Below are 21,655 nucleotides of genomic sequence, written 5' to 3'. Positions count from 1 at the left end.
TGTAAATTATTTGACCTAGATGCTCAGCATTGATTTTCATGGGTGGGTTGTGGACCAAGAGTAGAAACTATTGTAGACTACCTAGGAAGAAAATCTAAAGTTCTGTACCTCTGATGTTTCCTAAAAGCAATGAAAACTCATTTTGCATTTCTTTGTTACAGCTGAAAGCAATGATGGCTACCACATCATTTTAAAATGACCGTGCTGCACAGAGAGACTTTAACAGCCTAAAATTTTAGTGCCTCACTGAGATTGCTACAACCTAGACTGGAAACATGAAGAACCTTCTGGATAAATGCTCCTGTGAACTAAGAATTACCAAACAGCTTAAGGAAAAACTTGCTTTTACAGATATACATTTTTTGTGGTGTGTGATTTTGGTTTTGCTTTTTTTTTTTTTTAAGCTGGAGCTGAGAACATCCTCAAAGCTTGTACATGTTTCTTCCTCCCTCCCTTCCTCTTCAGTTTTAAAAGTTGTAGAGGTTTCTGCTTATTACTTAGAAACATCTGCCTTGTACTAAAGGGAAATGAAAGATAAACAAATCCCAATTCTCTAGAACCCTCATGGTTGAGCAAATTGATTTACTTACTGTTCTGAGTGCTCTCTTGCTTTCAACATACACCCTGTTGCTGATGGATGTAGACTCCCTGGGGGTCCTCTTCTACTCCTTGAAGTGGAAGGCTTGGGGCTACATCCAAAACCAGTTTGGGCAATACAGAGGATGGATTTGGTGCCCAGTCTTCACCCAAAGTGTCAGCTCTGGAAGCCCACACTTAGTTGATCTCTACCTGCAGATGTGCTCAAAGTCCAGAGACCTTGGTCCCCCCTGACAGAGCTTCTGTAATGCCAATCCAACAAAACAGTTTTTGGGGGTTTCAAAGGAGCACACACAACCTGAGGCAAGCAGTTCAGTAGCATGCCATTATCTTAGAGTAGTCTCCCTGAATGGAGTCTATGAATGTTTTCTGAGGAAATGCTTTGAACATTGAAAGTTATAGTGCTCATGACAAATTCATACTGTGGATTTATTCTACTCTACAAGGTAGTGATTGACTGCTGTCTTTACTGCAACTGGGAATTAGGTTTTATAATCTTAATGAATTTTCTTCCTATTACTTACTAAAGTAAAACTGAGTTTTGATCAAGTGCAGGTAACAGATCATCTTAGTTGCTGCTTCTTATATCCTTGCTCTTTCACTCTTGACTCCTGTTTCCAATATGTGTAACTATGATCAACTTCACCCTTCCTTGGCCTTTTGGGATGCTATCCAGGCTCCATTAAGCTAAAAAAATGGCTTCCACTGATGTCAGAGGCAAACTGGATCACACCTTTCTTGCATGGATGAAGCCATTTCATTTTTGATAGCTAAGTAATAAGGCTATTTCCCAAACTGAATGTCTATACAGCATCAAAATCTTATTCTTGAATATTTAATTTCATCCTGAATTGACATGGAAAGCTGAAATACCAAACATTTTCCTGGAATGGAAATTTTTCAAAAAATGAGAAATTGTCAGCTGGAAAACACTGAATAAAATGTTCCAGCCTTTTGAAATGGAAACATTTAATTAAATCCATTTGGCCCTTAAAGCAGCATCAGTTTGAGCTACTGTTGCAGCCCTCAGAAATTCTCATTCAAGTGTTTTGCGCGCTGTGTCCGCCTTGGGGATGAGCTCTTTGGCTGAATTACAGATCCCATGATGCTCTTACCATGGGTTAGTCAAACACGGAATGCGTCATGAAGGCTGGAGATGTGCCCAGGGAAAGAGGGGACCATGGAACCCTTGAATTATAGCTCCCAACTGACACTAGAGGAATTCGGACAGACGTGAACTGATATTTTTCTGACAAAAATTATGTGTTTCAAGTTTTCCCAACAGAAATAAACAGCAAAATATTGAGAAAAGCAACCTTTTTTTCATTAAAAGCAACAAGTTTTGTGCAAAAACCCCACCCATCCCCACTGATTTTTTCTTTTTTTTTTTTTTTTTACCGAAAATAATACTAGAATAGAAAAGTCGTGTTACAATGGGAAAACCTTCAGCCAACTCAGCTAATTGAGTAACAGTGCCTACTTAGGCACGATCTTGCTAAACTGGCTGTCCTGGATGCTCCGTGAATTGTAGTGTTTCTCCAAAAACTATGCCTAGGCTCTGGGAATGGTGATTCTTCCCTCTGAAGTAAAGGAATCGAAGCTTCTTGGTTGAGGACCAGGTTGCGTAGGTGAGGAGGAGCTCCTGGCCATGGACACTGGGGCTTCCAGGTGGTGGCCACACAGTTACAACTGCCTTCCAAAACAGTGAATAAATTCCAGATGTTTTTGTGAGTATACAGAACCAATGTGCCTCCGTGTACCAGGGGCTGTTTGGTTTATGTTGTAGAAAGTGCTGTTGAAGATGTGTTTGCTGTGCTTTTTCATCCTATTCTGTAATATTGGCCCAATACAGGCTATGGCTGTTATTGGCATGTGACTCAGGTGACTCTGACCTCATGAGAGCTCTTTAAAATACACCTTGAAGTTGCCAGGAGTGCAGTCTGTATCATATCCACTTAGATGGGGTAGCTCTGTAATTGAGGGAACACAGCAATACTGAAACACAGCAGAGTGAAGAAAGGATAGAGGTAGCTTTGCTCCCAGAGTTAGAAACTGAGATCTCTTTGCTTATTTTATAAAGTCTGACCTCTTGATTCTTTTAAAAAAAACTCTTTCCCTAAGGAATTACATGCAAAAGCCCTCATAGTGTTTCATTAGCACTTGCTTGATCAATTTTGAACAAAAATAAGTGTTAGGGCCTTGCTGTATTTAGATTTTTAAAAATAAAATTTTATACTGATATGAGGGTGAATTTGACAATATATCTTGCTTTTCTTTCTATGCTCTAAGAAGGTATAGCAGAGCAAACAGTCCCATAGATTATAAACACTGTCCTATTGGGTGGGCTCTACTGTTTTATCTGTGTTAGCCTCTTGTTAAGCTGTATAGCTTTAATGTGTGTGTAATATCTACATGCCCTTGACAGGGTAGTTCTAGTCCTTGTTGAACGTCTGTAGTCACAGCAGAAATTTGGAGGTTTGTGGTCAAGTAACATAGACACCCATGAAGACATAGCACAGCTGTTTTGGTGTCTAGGAGGATGTTGAATTACTACAGCTTAGAATTGTAGAATATCTTGAGTTGAAAGGGACCCATAAGCATCATAGAGTCCAATGCCCTGCTCCTTACAGGAGTACCCAAAACTAAACCAGATGTCTAAGAGCGTCATCCAGAGCATACTTGCTTCTTGGACTCTGGCAGGCTTTGTGCCATGATCAAGGGCAAGAAAAGTCCCTGGGGAGACTGTTTGAGTGACTGACCACCCTCTCAGGGAAGAACTTTTCTCCAGTGTCCAATCTGAACTCCAGTGTCCAATCTGAACTCCAGCTTCATTCCATTCCCTCACATCTTATTGCTGGTCCTGATTGAGTAGATCAGGATCTCCCCCTTCACTGCCCCCTTGAGGAAGGTGCAGAATGTGTTGTATCTCTGGGTGTCAGGAAAACATGTTGCACCCTTTGCCCTTTTTCCATGATGCTGCGTAACCAACTGGTTGTTTTACAGGGGCAAACTGGCCACTCGTGGCTGAGAGGTTGGTGCACGTGGTCAGGGCAATGTTGATGTGAGACTGGACTGCTGAGGAACCTTCCCCTTTGCTTCCCAAAATCATAAAAACAAACCCTTGCCCTGTTGAAACTGAGTTTGTCCATGCAGGAACCACGCAAAGCCTTCAGGATTTGTTTTAGTGGCTTATGTGAGGAATGAGAGAGAGAGAGACTTGTCTCACCTGTGGAAGTGCCAGGTGAGACCCTCTCTGTGGCTGCAGAGGGTCTGCTGCCCCTGGACGAACCCCTTTGAATTGTTCGTGGATGTGACAAACTCCAGAAGGAAACTTTTGTTTCCTCAAGACTGGAGGAAGCACAAATGATTAGTCTGGGATAGACACCTAAATTCTAGATAGGTTAAAGGCAAGGGAGGTGAGTAGCTCCCGCTCATCTAAGCATCCAAAAGAGTTCTGCATTTACTTTGCTCCTAAGTGTCTGTTACACTTATTTTTGCTTTATTTTGTTGTTGTTGCTCCTATTTCTTTTTTAAAAAGCAACAAATGAAACTTGTTCAAAGTGGTTTATATGAGACTTTTTTCAGCTATATGTGAAATTTGTACAGCAGACCTTTATACGGACTGGGTTTTAGGATAACAGTGAATGATATGGTTTCCCAAACTGTCCAGCTCTTCAGTTGTATTTATGATGACAGCCACTATGAGTAAAAGTGGGTTTGCTGGGAATGAAAAGGCAGAATCATCATGTGATTTATACCAATACTGCAGCCAGTACTACAAAGTATAAACCCATGTTCTCATCAGATCTGTATTGTCTGTTCGAAACGATTTCATGAATTGTGGCATTTTCTCTATCAACTGAGTAAATTGATACAGATCAGTTAGTATGACTCTGGTGATGTCCTGAGAACTCACAGAAATGCCCATGATACACAACTGAAGGGGCAAATAATCTGGTGATAAAAATTTGGCCATCTGACGGAGGTGTCAGGACTGGTGCTATTAAAATGAAAGCTGTTCTTTCAGCTGGCCCTGCATGGTTAATTGGCTAAAATAATCATTCAATCTGGAAAACATTGGAGTTCTCATTGTCTTAGTGTGAAATTTTAACAGGCTGAAGTTTCAAGGCTTGGATGTGGTAAAAGGATTCTTGCAGTGGAGAAGCCCTGAATGGCACTCTCCTCATAATGTAACATATACATATATATGCATATATATATATCCACATACATACTGTACTGCATCAACACATATTTGTGCTGAGTACATGTGTTCTTTGGCTTTAACTGGTACTCTGCTTTGTTTAACTGCAGTTCAATGTAAAAGACACTGGTTGACCAAGCTTCAAAACCCAGCCATTCCTTGGGTAGAAGTGTAAAAGTCCGTAATAGCGACTCTGGGTGATTTGGACACAGTACACTTGGAGTGATGTAAATTTGGTGAATTTCTGCAATATAAATCCCAGGCCTTGGTGAAGAAGAGCATATTGTTGCACTAACACTGCAGTTCTATATTGCAGCTTCTGAAAATTAGTTAGAATAACAGAGAAATAGATTGCCCAACGCTTTGTGAACTAGTAAGGCTACTCCCTAAGCACAACAACCATACGATGACTTTTCCTAGCTCGATGTTGTATTGCTTAAGCATTGGCTGTAATTCTAACAATCATCTGGTGGGTGACTGGGACAGGTTTTTTTGTCTGTATCTGTTTTGGGCTTTTTTGACTTCTCAAAGAAATGCTTATATTCAGACTGTAGCTTCTCTTTCTCCTCCGGTTATGAAATGGTTTAACTTTATGGTACTAATAGAAATATTTTCATAAGATTATAATCTGTTTGACAGCACAGGGTACTCAGAGTGGGGAGTGTTTGGCTTTGATCATCACTACCGTGGGTGAATATGAGAAGGCAGACTGTATGTGACATCCTTGCTTCTCTCTAACAAATGGGTTAAGCTAGTGCCTAAATTTTTTTTGCATTTTTGATTTATACCTTTTTTTTTTTTTTTGCCATTCCCTCAAAATTCTGCTCCCTGGTGGGGGATGCATTGGCGAGTAGATGGTGTATTCAATTTCTTTAAGTAGCCTGGTGTTGTCCCAGTTTGCTTGGAGTGAGTGTTTATCTTTCAAAGGGCCGGGGAGTTACCTCTCTTCACTGACAGTGCAGCCGTTCGAGGCAGGCGATGCTGACCACAAAGTTGGCATGACGGGCAAGGGCGAGTGGAGGTGGGTCGATGGGAGGCTGAGGCGTTACCAGTTGTGAGTAAATACTGCCACACTCTTTGTCTTTTTTTGTTTTGTTTTTGGGTTTTTTTGTACATGAATTAAAAAAAAAAAAAACAAACCAAAAAAGCATATTTTGCACTGGCTCTTGTACTGTTGTGCAGAAGAAATCTGTATCTAGAATCTGTGCTCCAGTCAAAATGCAAATAAATCTGTTTGTAAGAAGCACGTGTTTGGTCTCTGCTTTACTTGGTGTGGATGGACGCAGGAGAGCCTTGGCATCGGCTCCTCCTTGGTAGGCAGCTGTAAGGTGCTGGGCACCCTCTCAAAATGAGTGGGAGCGGAATTTGCAAAGTGCTGGCGAGAGAATGTCAGCTGTAGCCAAATGTCCTGCAGCATTTTCTTTGACTTGGGGTAGACTTCATTTCTCCACAGCACAATGCAGTGCCTGGTTCGTGTTTAATCCAGGTCAAGGCATGAGGAGAAATGCCTCATTCTTGAAGATGCCGTGACAATGGGCATATACTTTAGTGAGAACACAAGCTGTGTTAGATGACAGCTGGTTTTGGTCTTGCAGTGCTCAGAAGACACGGGCGTTTCAGAGCCTGGTCCTTGGTGACATCAGAGATGAGCAGAGAGTCCCTCCTCGTAGCAATGCTCTGTCCCGTTTAGCAGCTGTGACACACGTGCTGGAGCAGAGGCAGTGAGGTTTGGATATGAAGCATTCCCAGTGGTTTGGGTGGAAGAACTTCATTATCCTCTGAGGTCTAAGCCATAGATCTTGTAACGTACACGGTCAGGAAATTAGCAGATGTTCGGTGTCATTTTCCAGTAGGAGAAGATGGAGCCCAGTTTGCAAATAGTATCTTCCAGCAGCCAAACTTCACCCTGAGACAAAGAAGGGGGAATAGATGAACTACCAATGTAAGGGTGATCCTTAATCTGAATTGACCTCGAGCAATTTCAGCTCCTTTCCTTTACTGAAGTATTCAAATCACAAAATTAGAAAATGCGGCTTGGGCCTGTAAAGGTGTTGGTTCATATGCAAATTATAAGGGCACAGGCAATGTGCCTAGATGAAGGTAGATGACAATTTAGTATTTTTCCCTGTAGGTGACATCCCTGAGAAGAGGAAAGGGACTGTCTACCCCAATTTCTATTAGTTTAAAGTTTCTTTGGAGGCAGAAATCCAGCTCTCTGAGGCCTGATATTGTTGAAGTGTTCAGCTGCTCTGTGCATGGTTAGGCAGCATCAAGTCTCAGAGGGCTGCTGGGTTCAACACAGCTTTAGCATAGGCTAAAATCCACCTGCAGGCAGCAGCAACAGATCTGGGTAGTCACTTAAGAGTCCGGGCTGGCATTTGGGCTCTCCAGGGCTGTCTGGAAGGTGCTGAGTGTGTGAAGTCACTGGCAGCAAGTGCTTGATGACTTGATGAAGGTATGAGCCCTGCCAGCTGCAGGGGCCATCTCTGGGGCTTTCAGAAGGAGGAAGTGAATTCCTCCCCAAGCCCCACAAGGTGTGTGGTGCTGTGTGAGCACCAAATGCATCGGTAGTTCCCACCAAGCTCCATGCAAAATTGTCCCTCTTCTGTAAACCTGACCTATGTGCTGGCAGGGGTTGGTAAATGCAAAAAGGAACACTAGAAAGGTTTTTACTTAATAAAAAGGGTTCAAGGACAGGGAAACTGGTAATTCTTCACAATATAATTTCTATGGGAAACACACCAATAGAGAAACAAGGTATAGAGTTCCAAGGGAATATACCCAGAAGTCAGTGGCAGCTGTAAGACTGGACAGGAGTGGTAAAGAGCCACTCCTTTTATGAGTGAGGAGAAGGAAGACCTAAGACTGCAGCTGCTTAGTCAAAGCATTGGCCTAATCTGATCTAAATCCTCAATGGCAAGCAAACATTTTAGAATTAATTTTCCAATTCACAAAACAGTGCAGTCTTTCAGTTAAGCAGATTAGTCACAACTATGGAGCAGGCAGAGAGATAATATCTGTCATACTCTTTCTGTAAAGAGGCTAAATGCTTCCAGGCTTACCTGGATGGGAAAGATTTGACACAGCAATAAATTAATTTATTTTTTTTTAGTATGTTACAGCAGAAGCTGATTGTCCTGATCAAACTGGAGTTTCAGACAAGCGTAGTCTTCCCTCCTCCTTAGATATGTGTGGCCTAGGAAGTCAGGCCTGTCCTGTTCCTATCCTATCCTATCCTATGCAAAATGTTCTATTTTTGACTATTGCAAACAGTGCCACTATCCATTTTACGGTCTAGAAAAGCCCTAGTTCTGATTTATCTGATGTTAAGTCATAAGCAAGTATGATACACCTGGAAAAAAGTTTGATTAGCAGGAATCCAAAATTGGCTGAGCACATTAGTGCACTGAGAAATAATTTTTCTAATGCTGAGAATTTAAATGCTGAACTTAAGATTATGCTCTAGAGAAGAGACATGCTATAAATATCACATTGGATAGAGTAAAAAAAAAAATGCAATGCTGTGAGGAATTTCTCTGTGAAAATATTTTCAAAGCTTAGTATCTCTCAGAAGAAAAAGTTCCTGGATGGGTTGGTACCACTTTGGGAATTAAGATCTCCATGACATCACCTAACAGTTTAACCTGTGGTAGTAAAATAAGGGAAAAGTTGAGTAAAAAGATGAACAACATGACTTAAGGCAGGAAAGAAAACCTGGCTGAGGCTGCATGGCCAGAGCAGCCCGGGAAAGGAAAGCTCAGTGCAAAAGTATGGAGGCCACATACATTAGGCCAAGTGCGTGCTTCAGCACAGCTGTCCTGAGCACAAAAAACATGGTCCCAGACAAAATTATTCCAGAACCACCCACAGTTTCCCTTTTCCATCACTATTTACCTCATTTCACAGCAGTGCCTATGAGGCCATGACTCTTGTTTCTCAAGCAGCCATAGTTATTTACTGTCACATGCATGTCATGAAAGAAATGGAGTCCAAGTGAGAACATGGGTATAAAGCTGGTGATTGCTGAAGTGATTACTGGGGGCCAAAAAAAGGGAGAGACAAAAAAAACAAGGTTCTTCAAAGTCTTTGGCTCCCTTTTGGCTCTTCCAGTTCCGACCGATGGCTTTGCAGCATTCCCAACGTGCCTGAGGAAGAGGAGTGCCTGTTCCCAAACAAATGCAGCCATGCTGCTGGTTTAAGTGCACATCCACCCCCTGAACACAGTGCTCCGAAACACAACCTACTGACAGCCTGTTCATGAGGAGGCTGCTCTCCAGAGCTGTTTAAACAAAGCTAGGCTGCAGATTTTGTAACCCACCTTCCTGTAGGAATAGTAACAGGGCTGGGGTGTTTTATTTCTGGTTAGTGTGTCTCTGCTTTGAATGGAGCTGAATCCCATTGGAAATGGCCTCCAGTCCTTCTGCCAAGGGGAATTCAAGTACACCCATCACCATTAACTGATGGTCAATAAGACCAGGAAGCAACTTTACCTTCAGTGAAGCCTTCGCTTCGCTTCAGAATGAATAACTTTTAACACCACGAGGACAAAGTGGCAACACACTGCTGGCTTACTTTGAAACTCAGCTGGCTGGTAGCAAATGGCTCACTAAGCAACCTGTGAGAAAAGAAGCATTCACCCTCCCATGTTGTTTCTGAGGCAGTGCCATGCCCTTTGTGCAGCTCAGAAACCAGAGACAGCTGTTTGGCATGAGTGCCCACAGCTGGATGTGACGTGCAGTGGCCTTGACAGCTCCCTGTGGAAGGAGGGGAGACCACCACGATCCTGCTCGATGTGCACAGCTGAGCATGTCTGCACAGCGAGGAGGGTCCTGCTGTTCTGTGTGAGTGATGCAATGCTGGACTTGGTTTTGGGCTGGTTTTATTTTGTGCTTCTCAGTTCTTTAAGAGCAATTTCCATCTAGTTGTGGTGATGATTATGGTCACCTGCTGGCCAGCTACACAGGCAAAGCAATTGAGAAAATGAGCCTTTGGATTCTTTCTCAGGTATTTTGCTTGTCACCTTCATCAGGGTGCCAGGCAGCTGGAGGGCAAGGAAGCCTCTTATTAGTAAGTGCTGGGGAAGAAAATGATGGAACTTAATGAAGAATGACACTTTTTTATCTACACATTTGACTTTTTGGGAGGTCTTGAAAGGAAGCCAGAACTGGAAATCCCCTTTCTTCCAAAGCTGAGAGAATATCCTGGGAGGTGCAAATGAGCCAGCAGGTGTTCCCAGGAGTTTTAGTTTCCCATATTGGTCCAAGATTGGGGTCAACCTTACTAGCACAGAGAGAAGGAGCCCTCCTTGCACCGGGTCAGGAGACCTGGCTTTATAAACCCAATCAATTCTCTTCCTTGGTGGTTGTGGGAGGAGGCAGTGCTGTCCCAGGTGAGTGGCTGAAGAGTCTGGACCTGTGTGTTGTTAACTGCTAGTGTGTGCTGTGCTTCTTGCTGGGTTTTGTTGTAGAATCATAGACTTGTTTGGTTGGAAGGGACCTTTAAATGTCATCCAGTCCAAGCCCCTGCAATGAGCAGGGACATCTTCATGTAGATCAGGTTGCTCACAGCCCCATCCAACCTGGCCTTGAATGTTTCCAGGGATGGGGCATCTACCGCCTCCCTGGTCTAGTCAACCTGTTCCAGTGTCTTACCACCCTCCTTGTAAAAAATTTCTTCTTTATATCTAATATAAATTGAACCTCCTTTAGTTTAAAACCGTTACCCCTTGTCCTATTACAACAGGCCCTGCTCAAATGTTTCTCCCCATTTTTCTTATAGGTCCCCTTTAAGTACTGAAAGCTGCAGTAAGGCTCCTTAAATGTCTGTACCAGGTCTCTCAGCATGAAAATCCCTATTGCTTTTTCCTTTCCCCACCCTTACAGTATTTTCCCCCCCTCTTTGTCCTTCTCTCTCATTTCATCAGGGCTGTCAGCGCCCAGTTCATGCCAGCTGTGATACAAGGCTTTGCTGTTATAGCAATGGGTGCTACTTCCTTAGGAATGAAGTTAATGGCATAGTTTGGAAAAGTTTTGTGATGGGAACGTCTAGTGATCCTGATGGTCTCTTTCTAGTGAGTGGTTGTCCACCTGCTCTTTCTGCCTTGCTCCTTAAGGGTCTGTGTACCTTGAGGTTTTGCCTATTCTAGTTGTGTAAATGAGACAAATTCTGAGTGATTCAGAGCAAAAGTCATCTTGTCTAAGCTGTCTAGGGGATAGAAACAGGCACACAGACAAGTAATTTTCAGACCCCAAATCATAAAGCCAAAGTCTTGGTATAGCCAGCATCATTGCCTGCAGCTGTAAACTGTGCTGATCCCTCCCAGTGTGGCTTACCTGTGGGTGTTTAAGGAATTACCAGCCCAGTGCTGGTTGTGTAGTGCTTGGCATTGGTGGGAGCTGCAGAAGGATGCAATTAAATTAATTACAGGCTGGTGATTTTGCATTCAATGAGATAATTACTCATGAAAACCGGCATTATGGATGAAACTTGCTCCCAGCCTTAGTATCAGGTTTCACCATCTTGCCAGAATGTGTGATTGACGTCAACCTGTGATTGTAACAAAGGCTATAAACTCATAAGCTCATAAAATAATTTAGTGTGGAAGGAGTCTTCAAAAGTCATCTGGGCCAGACCTTTCTCAAAGCTGGACCAGTCCAAAGGCTGTTTGGTGTTGTGCAGGGTCAGCAAGGGGAAGCCCATGGCTGGCGCTAGCCGGGAAATCCAACCAGAGATCATAATACCTCATTCTTGCCTCAGATAATCTATGAATACCCTCACTAAGAAAAGCTTTTTGTCTTTCCAGTGTTGGGTGGAAGAAAAGTAAAATAACACAGGTGTGCCAAGCCATAATTATCTTTCAGTTCATCCCTTAAGAATGCCTATTTAAAAATTAAATTGGGATATATTTGTTTACTTAACAATTTTCCCCGGCGAATAGAAAGAATATAACTTGGCAACCACTTAGTCTACTAAGTTTGGCAGTTCTTATGGTGATGTGTTTTCCAGCTAACATGTAGCATGTCACAATGGAGCTGAACACTTAAAATTTAAGGTTTTGCTTGCTAACAGCACTGCTTCAAAGGGATGAGTGGGATTGGCAGTGTGAGGGGTCTAGTGGGCTTTAAGTTGGGGTGAAACTGCAATGGATTAGCTTCTCCATACTGCATGGATGCCATCTTACTCCACATGTGCTGTGGTGCAAGGCAGTGTAGTCTGCATTTTGAGCAGCTTGGGGAGCCTGTTCTGTGAATGCATTAAATCTCCAAACCAGGTTCTAGTGCGGTTGGCTGTGTGTGCAAATTCCCAGCTCTGTTTGCTTGCTTTGGTGTCCCACGTAACCTGAATGTAAGAGGTTCGTTACCTTGGCTTTTTTTTTGTACATGGTGAAAGAACACACAAACAGGAGGAGAAATGGCTACGGAGTTAGCAAATAAGAGATGCTTATCCTTAAGTTACAGCCTTGAAGTAAATGAAGATGCAAGCTATTTTCCTTTCAGTACTTCTTCATTTGGATGAGGAGGCTGCAATTGGCAGGACTTTCTTCCCAGAAACAAGATAAGTCTTACAAGCTGAGCCTGCTCATAAGCTGTAAGTACAAGAAGCATTATGTAGTGGCTTCATGCCTTTCCTTTGAAGGATTCTCTTGCATTCCTTCAAAAAGGGGGAAATTCTAGAGGGTGCTTTGGCAGTTTCCTAAATCATCTGAGTTGTGACCATGGGCTTCACACTGAAGAGCCCAGCTATAAATGCAACACACTCAAATGGATGTGAGACACACCTTAGAAAGGTTTTGACCTTTGAAAGATCTAAAATGTGGAAAATGGCATAATCTGATGATGATAATAAAAATGGTTATATATTTCATGTTTTTCTTTTATTTAAAATCTTTCATTTAAAATCTTAATTGACACATTTGCTACTGTGAGTAGTCCCTGCCAACATTACTGAGGATCTGTGGATACCATGGTCTGCAGTAGTAAATGCTTCTGTGGAATTTCATTTTTAAACTTCCCTCAAGCAGTCCGCCTGTGTATGATACAGCTTTCGAGAAAGAGAAGAAATCTTTCTGTTTTGTAGCTGGTAATTTTTTTTTTTGAGTAAACCATATTTAGGGTGAAAATACCACTTCAAAACTGTGATCCAACAAACAGAAAATTTAGGTTTTGCTATGCAAAAATACTCCTGCCTCATTTCCAAAATGGGATGTTCTGACACAGACTTTTTTTTCCCTTGGCAAAGTATTATTTAATTCATTGTTCACCTCAGTAAATTAAGGGCAGCAGAGCAGGGTAGAACACCCATTGCCTAAGGTACATTTTTGTTTATCAAGTTGTTTAGCCTGTACGCTTTGTTCTCACTGCTTTGGCTATGCAAACTGCCTTCAGAACAGGTACCTGACCTAATGGCTTGGCCAAAGAACCTGCCATGTTTGCAGTGGTGCATGCTGCTAGTCCTAGCCTAGGAAGGCTGGTTTTGGACAGCATGAGGGTCCCTTGTGCCTTCAGCTAAGAAATAGTACAGAAAACCTAGAGAACATCACTCACTTGAACTTTGGGCAAATGGGCTTGTTGAGCTGCTCTTGTACCTTGGATCCTTATGTGTCTCTCTTAGCCAAATTGTTAGTTGCTCTGCTGGCATTGCTGTGAGATCTCTCCCCGTGTCCCGGGTTCTTCTCAAGAGCCCAAGGAGGCCAGGAGGTGCTCTTTGCCTTGTTCTGTGAGGGGAAACTAAACAAAGGAGTTTTAGACTTAGAGCCTCTAAATTATTTGGGCACCTGACTCACCTCCACACTATTTGGTTCCTGGATGCTATTTTGGACTTGGAGAGAAATGACTTACCTGTGGGCTCAAGTCTGTGCAGCATACCTTATATGGCTGAAGTCAGTGGCATAAGATATGGGTATTACACACACAAGTTGAGAGCACTTTTTAAAACCCAGTCTCGGATCATATTTTTAAGTATTTTGCTTTCAGAAGGAATGAGACCAGAATGCAGGGCTATCCTTATGGACTTTGCAGTAGCTGTGCCTGGCACAGGGCATCCACAAGACATCCACGGACATCCACAAGACCCATGGAAGAAGGCATTAGGTTGGATAGATCTGGATGTCTCTTGACTCTGCTTGCAGCATCCCAAGGACCAGTTCAGTTGAGATCTGTAGGGTTAATAGGAACTTAGCATTAGGTTTAAGCCCAGCCTTTACTAACTAGTCTGTGATATGTTTGATTTCTTTATATATTTTTAATGGAGTGCCTTTGAGAGCACTTAGGAAGACCTTGTGTTTGTCTGGGGAAATTTAATGTTGTTAAGGATGACTTTTCTTAGTGTGTGACAGTCAGCCACGCATGGTGAAGATGTCCTCATTCGTGCAGAAGTCGCTGACAAAAGAGCAGAAATTTTTTTACACTTTTGTAATACTCAGATGGACTTTTGGGGGATTGATGGTCTCTTTCTCCCGCAGAATCTTTCTGGAAAAGGAAATTCTGTAGTGTGAAAATAGTTTTGCTCTGTCAGAATCCTGTGAAGTGAATTTGCTGCACTAGTGAAGCATGGCTAAGCTCTCTTTACTGCACGGAGAAGGTGGGCAGGGTATGATTGCTTGATGTTTGAGGTTTGCACATACTGTAACCATGAGCATCACTTCAATGGAAGTCAGTGGAATAATATTATGTTTTGCAGAACTGGTCAGGGAGTGCATCCCACCACCCTGAATGACATATTCACTGTATGTTCTCGAGCAAAACTTTTCTGTAGCATCGTGTAGCACATGATACCCAACAACATTTCTCTTTGAAGGTTTACCCGAGCACTCTGATACAGATACAAAGAGTTCATGGGTTGGTAAAATATTTTCCCCAACAAACTATGACTGAGATATTGGATTGGTTTTGCTGAAAAGCTGCAAAACTGGATGAAGTATATGTTGTCCTGCAGCTGAAAAGCTTGGATGTTTGTATCAGCTTCCTTGAGAGCCACCGGAACAACACTTAGAGATGCTACTGAAGAGAAACTCCTGTTGTAGCAAATAGTGGGTGAAATTATTCAGGACTACTCATGCTCACAGAAATTCTGCCTTTAGATCTATTGATCTTTCTTTGTGTATGCTCCTTTTCCACCTAATTTGGCACAGCTCTGTTGCCACTTGGTTACTGATATTACAATGCGGGGGTTGATAAGCATTTGCCAGCATTCAGGAACTTTCCATTCCCACACTTTACAACCCCTGGCCATTTTTCAAACCTGTCATTTGAAGCTGTTTGAATCATGGGAGAACAATGACAAGTGACGGAGAAAGTGTTACTGCTGATATTTATCCAAGAGCCTCCTTTGGTGCAATTACCAGCCGGGCAGATAAAAAGTGTGGTGCAAAGAGTGTGTTTGGATGACGGTCAAGCATAGAGGTTAGTGCCCTCTAAGAGAAGCTGTAAGAGTGCTGGATCAGCACCAAGCAGTTACAGCATATCACTCTTTACAAACTATGTACAAAACATAGCCAGGGATGTCCCTGGGACAAGGAGCAGGGAGCCCCAACTTCACCAGTTCCCACTGTCACAGGAGATTTAAAGCTCAGAGGTGGGACTCCCGGCCCTGTGCAGACAGGAACAATATTTCATCTTGATACACAGGGAAAGTAAGGACCATGGGCAATCACCAGCTGGTGCTCTGACATTTCCAGCCTGTGCTTCACATGTCTTCAAAGACTTTGTGATCTTGTGAACTATCAAGAGGTAAAATCCTCACGTAGACATTGTAGAAAGCCTGCTCTTCACTGCTTAGCTGACTGAAGTAAACCTTTCCTCCTCCCTGGTCTGGCACACTGCCTGGGTTAGGGTGTTGTCTGACTGGACAGTCTTAGGGATTTGTGAGTGTGTTAATGGCTACTCACTACACAGTTGTAGGTAAGACCAGCAAATACCTGCTACGTGGCTTCCCCTTCCACAGCACTTCTCCTTCCTCCTCCCCCTGCACTTTTTCTTTCAGTTTTCCTACATGGGATTTGCCCTACTCTTGCTGTTGATCCTGAAATTCTTAGGTTGGGATGAGCTTGTCTATGACGAGCTTGGGGGTGGGCTCTTGCACCAGGAGATGTTTGTCTGCAGCACTGACCCACAACATATTCCTGCCCTGCATCCCAAAACCAATCTGCCTAGGCTGTGGTGTGCTGCTTGTGCTGTGTGCCAGTGCCTGCACAGTGATTACTCCAGGTTAGAAATAAATTACTGGTCTTAACTCAGGAAAATTTCCTCATCTGATTAATTTCATGACTACAACAGTGAGTATATTGGCCCAAGACAATGTGTTTGAAGTGTCTGGGGAAAGAAAATGTGTATTCAAGTATGATGGTAGCAGTCTTGAATGAAATGTGTCTTGTGCTCCTTCAGACAATACCAGAGAGGTCAGCAACAAAGTTGTGGTAGTTCATGGGGATCTGGTTTAGTTTCTCAGGGGAGTTTGAATGAGGGCCCACTTCTCCATGTGTTAGCATCTCCCCCAGCCTCTGGGAGTAACCCCTCAATGGTTTAACTTCACCCCCTTCCTACCACACAGCTGTGGCTGCCCTCTTAGTCCTGTCATCTCTTCTCATCTCCCAGGTGTCTCTGGCACAGGTGGGGGTGAAGCTGCACTGTCAGAGGGGTGAGCACTTAAAGAAAAGTGTTTTAAGCAGAGTCAGTTGCCTGATCTGATTCTGAATACCTTCCTCCCAGGCTGCTGAAGCCCATCAGAAGGCAAGGCTGGAGTGTATGGCTTGGCTGTGCCCTGCAAAGGCTCAGACTAACCTTAACTTTTTGCTGCTCCACAGGGAAGTTGAGCTCATCAAACATCTCGTGTATTTGACTGAAGTCCTCAGCTAGGGATGAAGCAATTAACTAGTAAAGGTATCTTAAAAAAACACAAGCCCATAGAGAAACAGAACAAAAGTCTATTGAGGGAGCAGGCAGCAGCACGGATCCAGAGCTGCTTGCATCTTCCTGCTGCAAGTATTGTGCAGCACACGGTGTGGGGAGGTGCAGCCCCAGCTTCTTACACTTGCACTTACTTTAAAAAGCAGTGTGAGCAGCATCACTACTTGATATGGACTACTGTTTGATCACCCAGTGGAGGTCTCCCTGTTTTCATGCTTCCACTAAGTACAGCTCCTTAAAAGACAAACAAATCCATACTCTATTTTCCCTTGAGAAAAAGCCGGAAAACAGCCAAAGCCCTCAGTGTCTCTCAATGACTTTGTTAGCCCTCTCAAAACATCACGCTATGTAAAGCTTTAGGACTGCTCAAGCCAGGAGACATCACACAAAGAGCTCTCATTTTTCTCTGCAACAACAGACATTGTGTCATGGATTTTTTAGGAATAAAGCTGCAAAACAGCTTGGTGTGGGTTTTTCTTTTAACCAAAAACAACGTGTTAAAGAATTCAAGATGTCATTTTACTAAAGTTCATGGAGTGCATAGAAGTCTTCTACCTGCTATGACACACAAATGCCAGCACTACTAATTTTGCTTAACTTCTTATGTGCAACTTCTTCCATAAGGTTTGAATCAGAACTGCTCTTTCAAGATGAGTTATGGCTGCATGCAAGACAGCATGACAGCAGTGGAGACTTGGTGCATGCACTGGTTAATCATCACAGGTAGCCCTGCTGTGGCAAAACTAGTTTCACATGGGATTTGGCACTGCACAAATACAAACTGGGAGATGTGGTGACTTGGCAAAAGTGAAAAAATTGATGCACAGACTAAATCCTTGCACTGCAGGGTTTCTTTTTTGGTTTTTTTTGGGGTTTTTTTTAGGTATTAACTGGAAAAAAAACAAAGCAGGGGTGCCTGTCATTCTGCAGGGCAGCATTAATTGTCATTTTTATTTAGTCCTGACGTCTGTAGCCCTCCTTGATGGCTGGTTGTTTTTGCAGAAAATGGGAAGCCACCAGCCTGTTGCTTCCTTTGGGAGAGGTGAGTGATGTGTGGGAAGATAGATTCACTTAATTGCTTTGAACTTAGAGCAGTGCAAATTTTCCTTAGTGTGCTGGTCATTTCTGAGGAATGAATGAGCTAGTTTGCTTTAGGCTGCTCACAGGCCTTTTTGCTCTTTGCAGGGGCCAAATGCTCATTGCAAGGACAGAAATCCATCCTTGTCATTTCTGAATGCAGGCAGTGGTAGAGAAATTTTAGATTTTCAGAAGTGAAGGAGAAAGCTGCTAATCCCACCAGATTTGGAAAATGGTCTTTCAGAACTGAAAAATTTACCCTTATCTTGTTTTAGTATGAATGTAATTGCTTGCTGAATGCAAAGAATATTTTTCTGGAGGACTAATGAATGAGAATTTATTAGGGACCTTTTTTTCCTGGAAGAATGTACTATATCATCAAACTTTCTGGTAGAGCAAAGAGTGGTTTCAGTTATCATGTGACGGCAAACTCAAAGTTGAAAACAGGACCAGTCAGTTCAATGATATCTGGCTATGCAAGGGATGCAGGCACCTGCTATGATTTGTGATGATATCTAAAGTGTTTATAAATACTGTGACTATTGTTATTGTTATACATATTAATTCTCAATAGGTCATCACTTGAATTTCACTCATATCCTACTTGACCTAAAGCAACTGGATGCCTTGAAGGGATAGAAAGGATTGTAGGTAGAAGGTAATCAGGGCAAATTTTGTGGGTAAATCAGATCACCAGGGCAAATGTTGTGGGTAAACACATCATCTTTTGTTAAGCTGGCTGTTATATTTAGAAGAAATCAGTAGGTTTTCAGGTACAAAAGAACAATTCAGTGATACTATCTTCTCCTTACAGGCATTGCCTTGTCTCTGCTCTTGGACCATCACAACCCCTACTGTTTTCTCAAAACTTTTGTTCTTTTAGTTGTCTTCAAGAGTTACTCAAAACACTTTCTGTGTTTTGCAATCTGCAACTCAAAACACAAACAATACCAACTTTGGCTTGTATTCAGCAACAATTCTGATAAGATTTGTCAGGAACCTCATCTGAACAAGCTAAAAGTAATTTCATTGACGCAGTTCAGTGGTATACTAAAATACATCAAGATGTCATTTATGACATACTTGTTCTCTTACTTTGACTCAATCCAAAGACATAAATAATTGTAATGGATTATTCATACTGTTTTAAGGAAAAAATGTTCTGATCATATGTTTTAGGTTTCTTTCAGCATTCTGCTTTTTGCTGCAAGGTCTGGAAATAATTAAATCTACTAGACCTGAAAAAATGCATATGGAAAGAGTAAATCTGGAGGTAGAACTTCAAATATCTTATATTAAAGAGAGTGAGGTAAATAACATATCAAGATGAGCCTGGGGATCACTGGCTTTGGGCCCTGGTTTTCTGTAGCTGTAGGATATTTACAAGCCTCTGATGAGCAACTGGTAACTGGACATGGCTTCTGTTGTGAATAGTTTCTGGGAGAAATATCTGAGAGTTATAAACCCTTCTTGTCTGGTCAATGGGACTGTTTTTTTAGGCCATGCTAATCTGTTCCTCTTTCTACATCTCTGCTCTATCCACTGAGAAGGCCTGTTTCCTTACAACTGCAGACATCCTTTTCACCACATGCTTTACTTGTGGTAAATGTGCCATGCTCAAACCTAGGAAAAATTATTTTCAGGCCCGAACCAAACTTGTAGACGTAAACAGCCCCTGCATGAAAGGCTGCTCTACCTTGAACTCCATTTCTATAAGTCTTACTTATTTAAAAAGATAGATTCAAGGTCCACACAGTGCATGACACCGAAACTGGGGCATCAAAAATCTGGTTTGAAACCATCTCTAATGAAGATACAGAGCGATTGAAGTCAATGAAAACCATTATTAACCAGAGGGATATTTTAAAACTAAGAGGCTACATGTGACATTAGTCTCCTTGAATTACAAATGTGGGTAATATTGAGTGGAAATGTAATTGTAGATGGATTAGTCTACTGATGGCAGGGAAACAGAACTATGGTGTATGTACACTATTACTAGGTCCTGAATGGCTTCCAAATAATATTGGAAGATAATTGTCTGTACAGCTAGGTCTTCTGTCTGGTTGTCAAATCTCTCTGCAGCCATGTGGAGAAGATTTTATTACATTTTAAATTTGAGTATCTCCAGGATATTCCAATGCCTCCTGAGCTTGCAGGAACAACTCTAATTATTGCATAGCTCCAAAAACTCTGGCCTGTAAACATTTGTATTTCTCCATGGGAGGAATACAATTCCTGTAATGAAAAAATAATGAAGGTCCTTAAGAAACAAGAGAGTTTCCACTTGATATCTTAAGGCCCTCGAAGAGAGCTCAAGAGAAGGTGTTTTTCACTTTTTTTTTAATTATTCCTTGTTGCACACTTCGTGATCTGCCCGTATTATTTGAGAGCTATTTAAATGAATTCTGAGATTCAGGACTGTATTTTGATGATGAATGCAACAATAATATAACTGTCATAAGAATGTGAGGGATTTTTGGATAAATTATAGAGTAAAGAAGGTGGTGGCTTACATGCTTTGAGTAGTGACTGTTTTGGTGGCTTTTTTAGTAACTCTCAGTCATTTTTAATGTATTTTTCCATGCACAGATTCCTTCCGTTACAAGCCCTGGCCTGATAAAAATATGGCCTTAATATAAATTGATCATTTTATTTCACAACATCAGGCTCTTGAGAAGCACATAGTGGTGACATGCAGAATGTAGCATTTTTTCTTGGCAGGGGTGGGCATTTCATGTCCCAAAAATCAAATCAAGATTTATAACAAAACAAATATATTTTCTTGAAATGAATGAGCGGCAGGATCTGGTCAAGATGAGTAGCATGCTCATAAACAACCCTCAAGCTTCTCTGTCTGACTACATCCATCCAGAGAATGTTCCTTCAATTCCATCAGCATACACAAGAACTTTTGTAACTGCAGAAGTACCCCTCATGCCAAACATAAAAAAGGCAAAAGGATGAGGGTGGAAGTGGGTGTGTTGGTGAAAACGAGGCAACCTGGAATCTTATCTGGTCTCGGATTTTGGAGAAGTTGCCTTGTTATTTTTTGGTGGGAAAAAAGGAATTTGCAGAAGATGCCATGCTAAAATGTTATTTATAGTTGCTCTGATTGTAAGCCCTGGGCAAGGGCTTTCTCTGGACCCAAATCTCCACTAGCACTACTGGCCTCTTTCCTTTGTGCTACTGCAGAGAAAGCAACTATAGCAAAGCTGAGCTGGAGGCAGAGGGATGGAGCAAGAGCTGGAAGCTGATAGCTGCTTTGGGACCTTGTTGCAGGCTTTGGTTACTACATTTCTTCTTTCCTATTCACTGTTTTCTTTCTTTTTTTTTTTTTTTCATATCCCCTCCAACCTCTGTCAAACTTTCTTAGATTGCAAACGCCAAGGGCTAGTTTGAGATAGACACTGTCATTACATTTTCAACTCCTAAACATTACTACCCAGCAGCAATCCACTTCAGGACTAGTCTGAGACTCAGACTTGATATAGTTTGGCCCCTTATGGAAGGGGTTTTTTGGAACTGCTGTGCTAGGGAGGCAGGCACTGCATGGAAGATATAGGGGTGCTGTCCGTGTGCAAGCCAGGGAGGAAGCTGTCTGGGATAGGTTGTGAGCAAAGAGGGCTGCATGAGGGGACAATACAGGATATCCCCTAAGCCCAAACTGAAAAACACTTTCTCCCACCCTGCAGGCCTGAGGGAACTACTTGGTACCACTCGCTGCTTGGATGCAGCAGTGATACTTACTGCCAGTGTTATCAAGAGCCATGCAAGTTTTTTAGGATGGTTTGTCATCTTGGTTACACTGTCCTATCACAACCTTAATCTTTGCAGAAATATGCAGAGAAGCAGAATGGAACTCTGCCATTGC

The 21,655-nt window shown here is 42.3% G+C and overlaps 1 protein-coding gene across 2 annotated transcripts in view; it reads left to right on the top strand.

Moving 5' to 3' along the window:
* The window catches only part of TFCP2L1 (transcription factor CP2-like 1), a 37,184-nt gene extending 31,137 nt beyond the window's left edge, over window positions 1-6,047 (top strand). For both annotated transcript variants that reach the window (XM_017823541.1, XM_017823543.1), the window contains one exon: window positions 162-6,047. In XM_017823541.1, the coding sequence (XP_017679030.1) occupies window positions 162-199 (38 nt within the window). In that variant the 3' untranslated portion in view covers window positions 200-6,047. The remainder of the gene's footprint in view (window positions 1-161) is intronic.
* The last annotated feature ends 15,608 nt before the right edge of the window (window positions 6,048-21,655 follow it).

Source organism: Lepidothrix coronata, unplaced genomic scaffold (assembly GCF_001604755.1).
Source record: "Lepidothrix coronata isolate B3197 unplaced genomic scaffold, Lepidothrix_coronata-1.0 Scaffold103, whole genome shotgun sequence".
NCBI classification, from domain to species: Eukaryota; Metazoa; Chordata; class Aves; order Passeriformes; family Pipridae; genus Lepidothrix; species Lepidothrix coronata.
The sequence above is the reverse complement of the archived record's forward strand: the minus strand, read 5'-3'. Positions and strand labels throughout refer to the sequence as shown.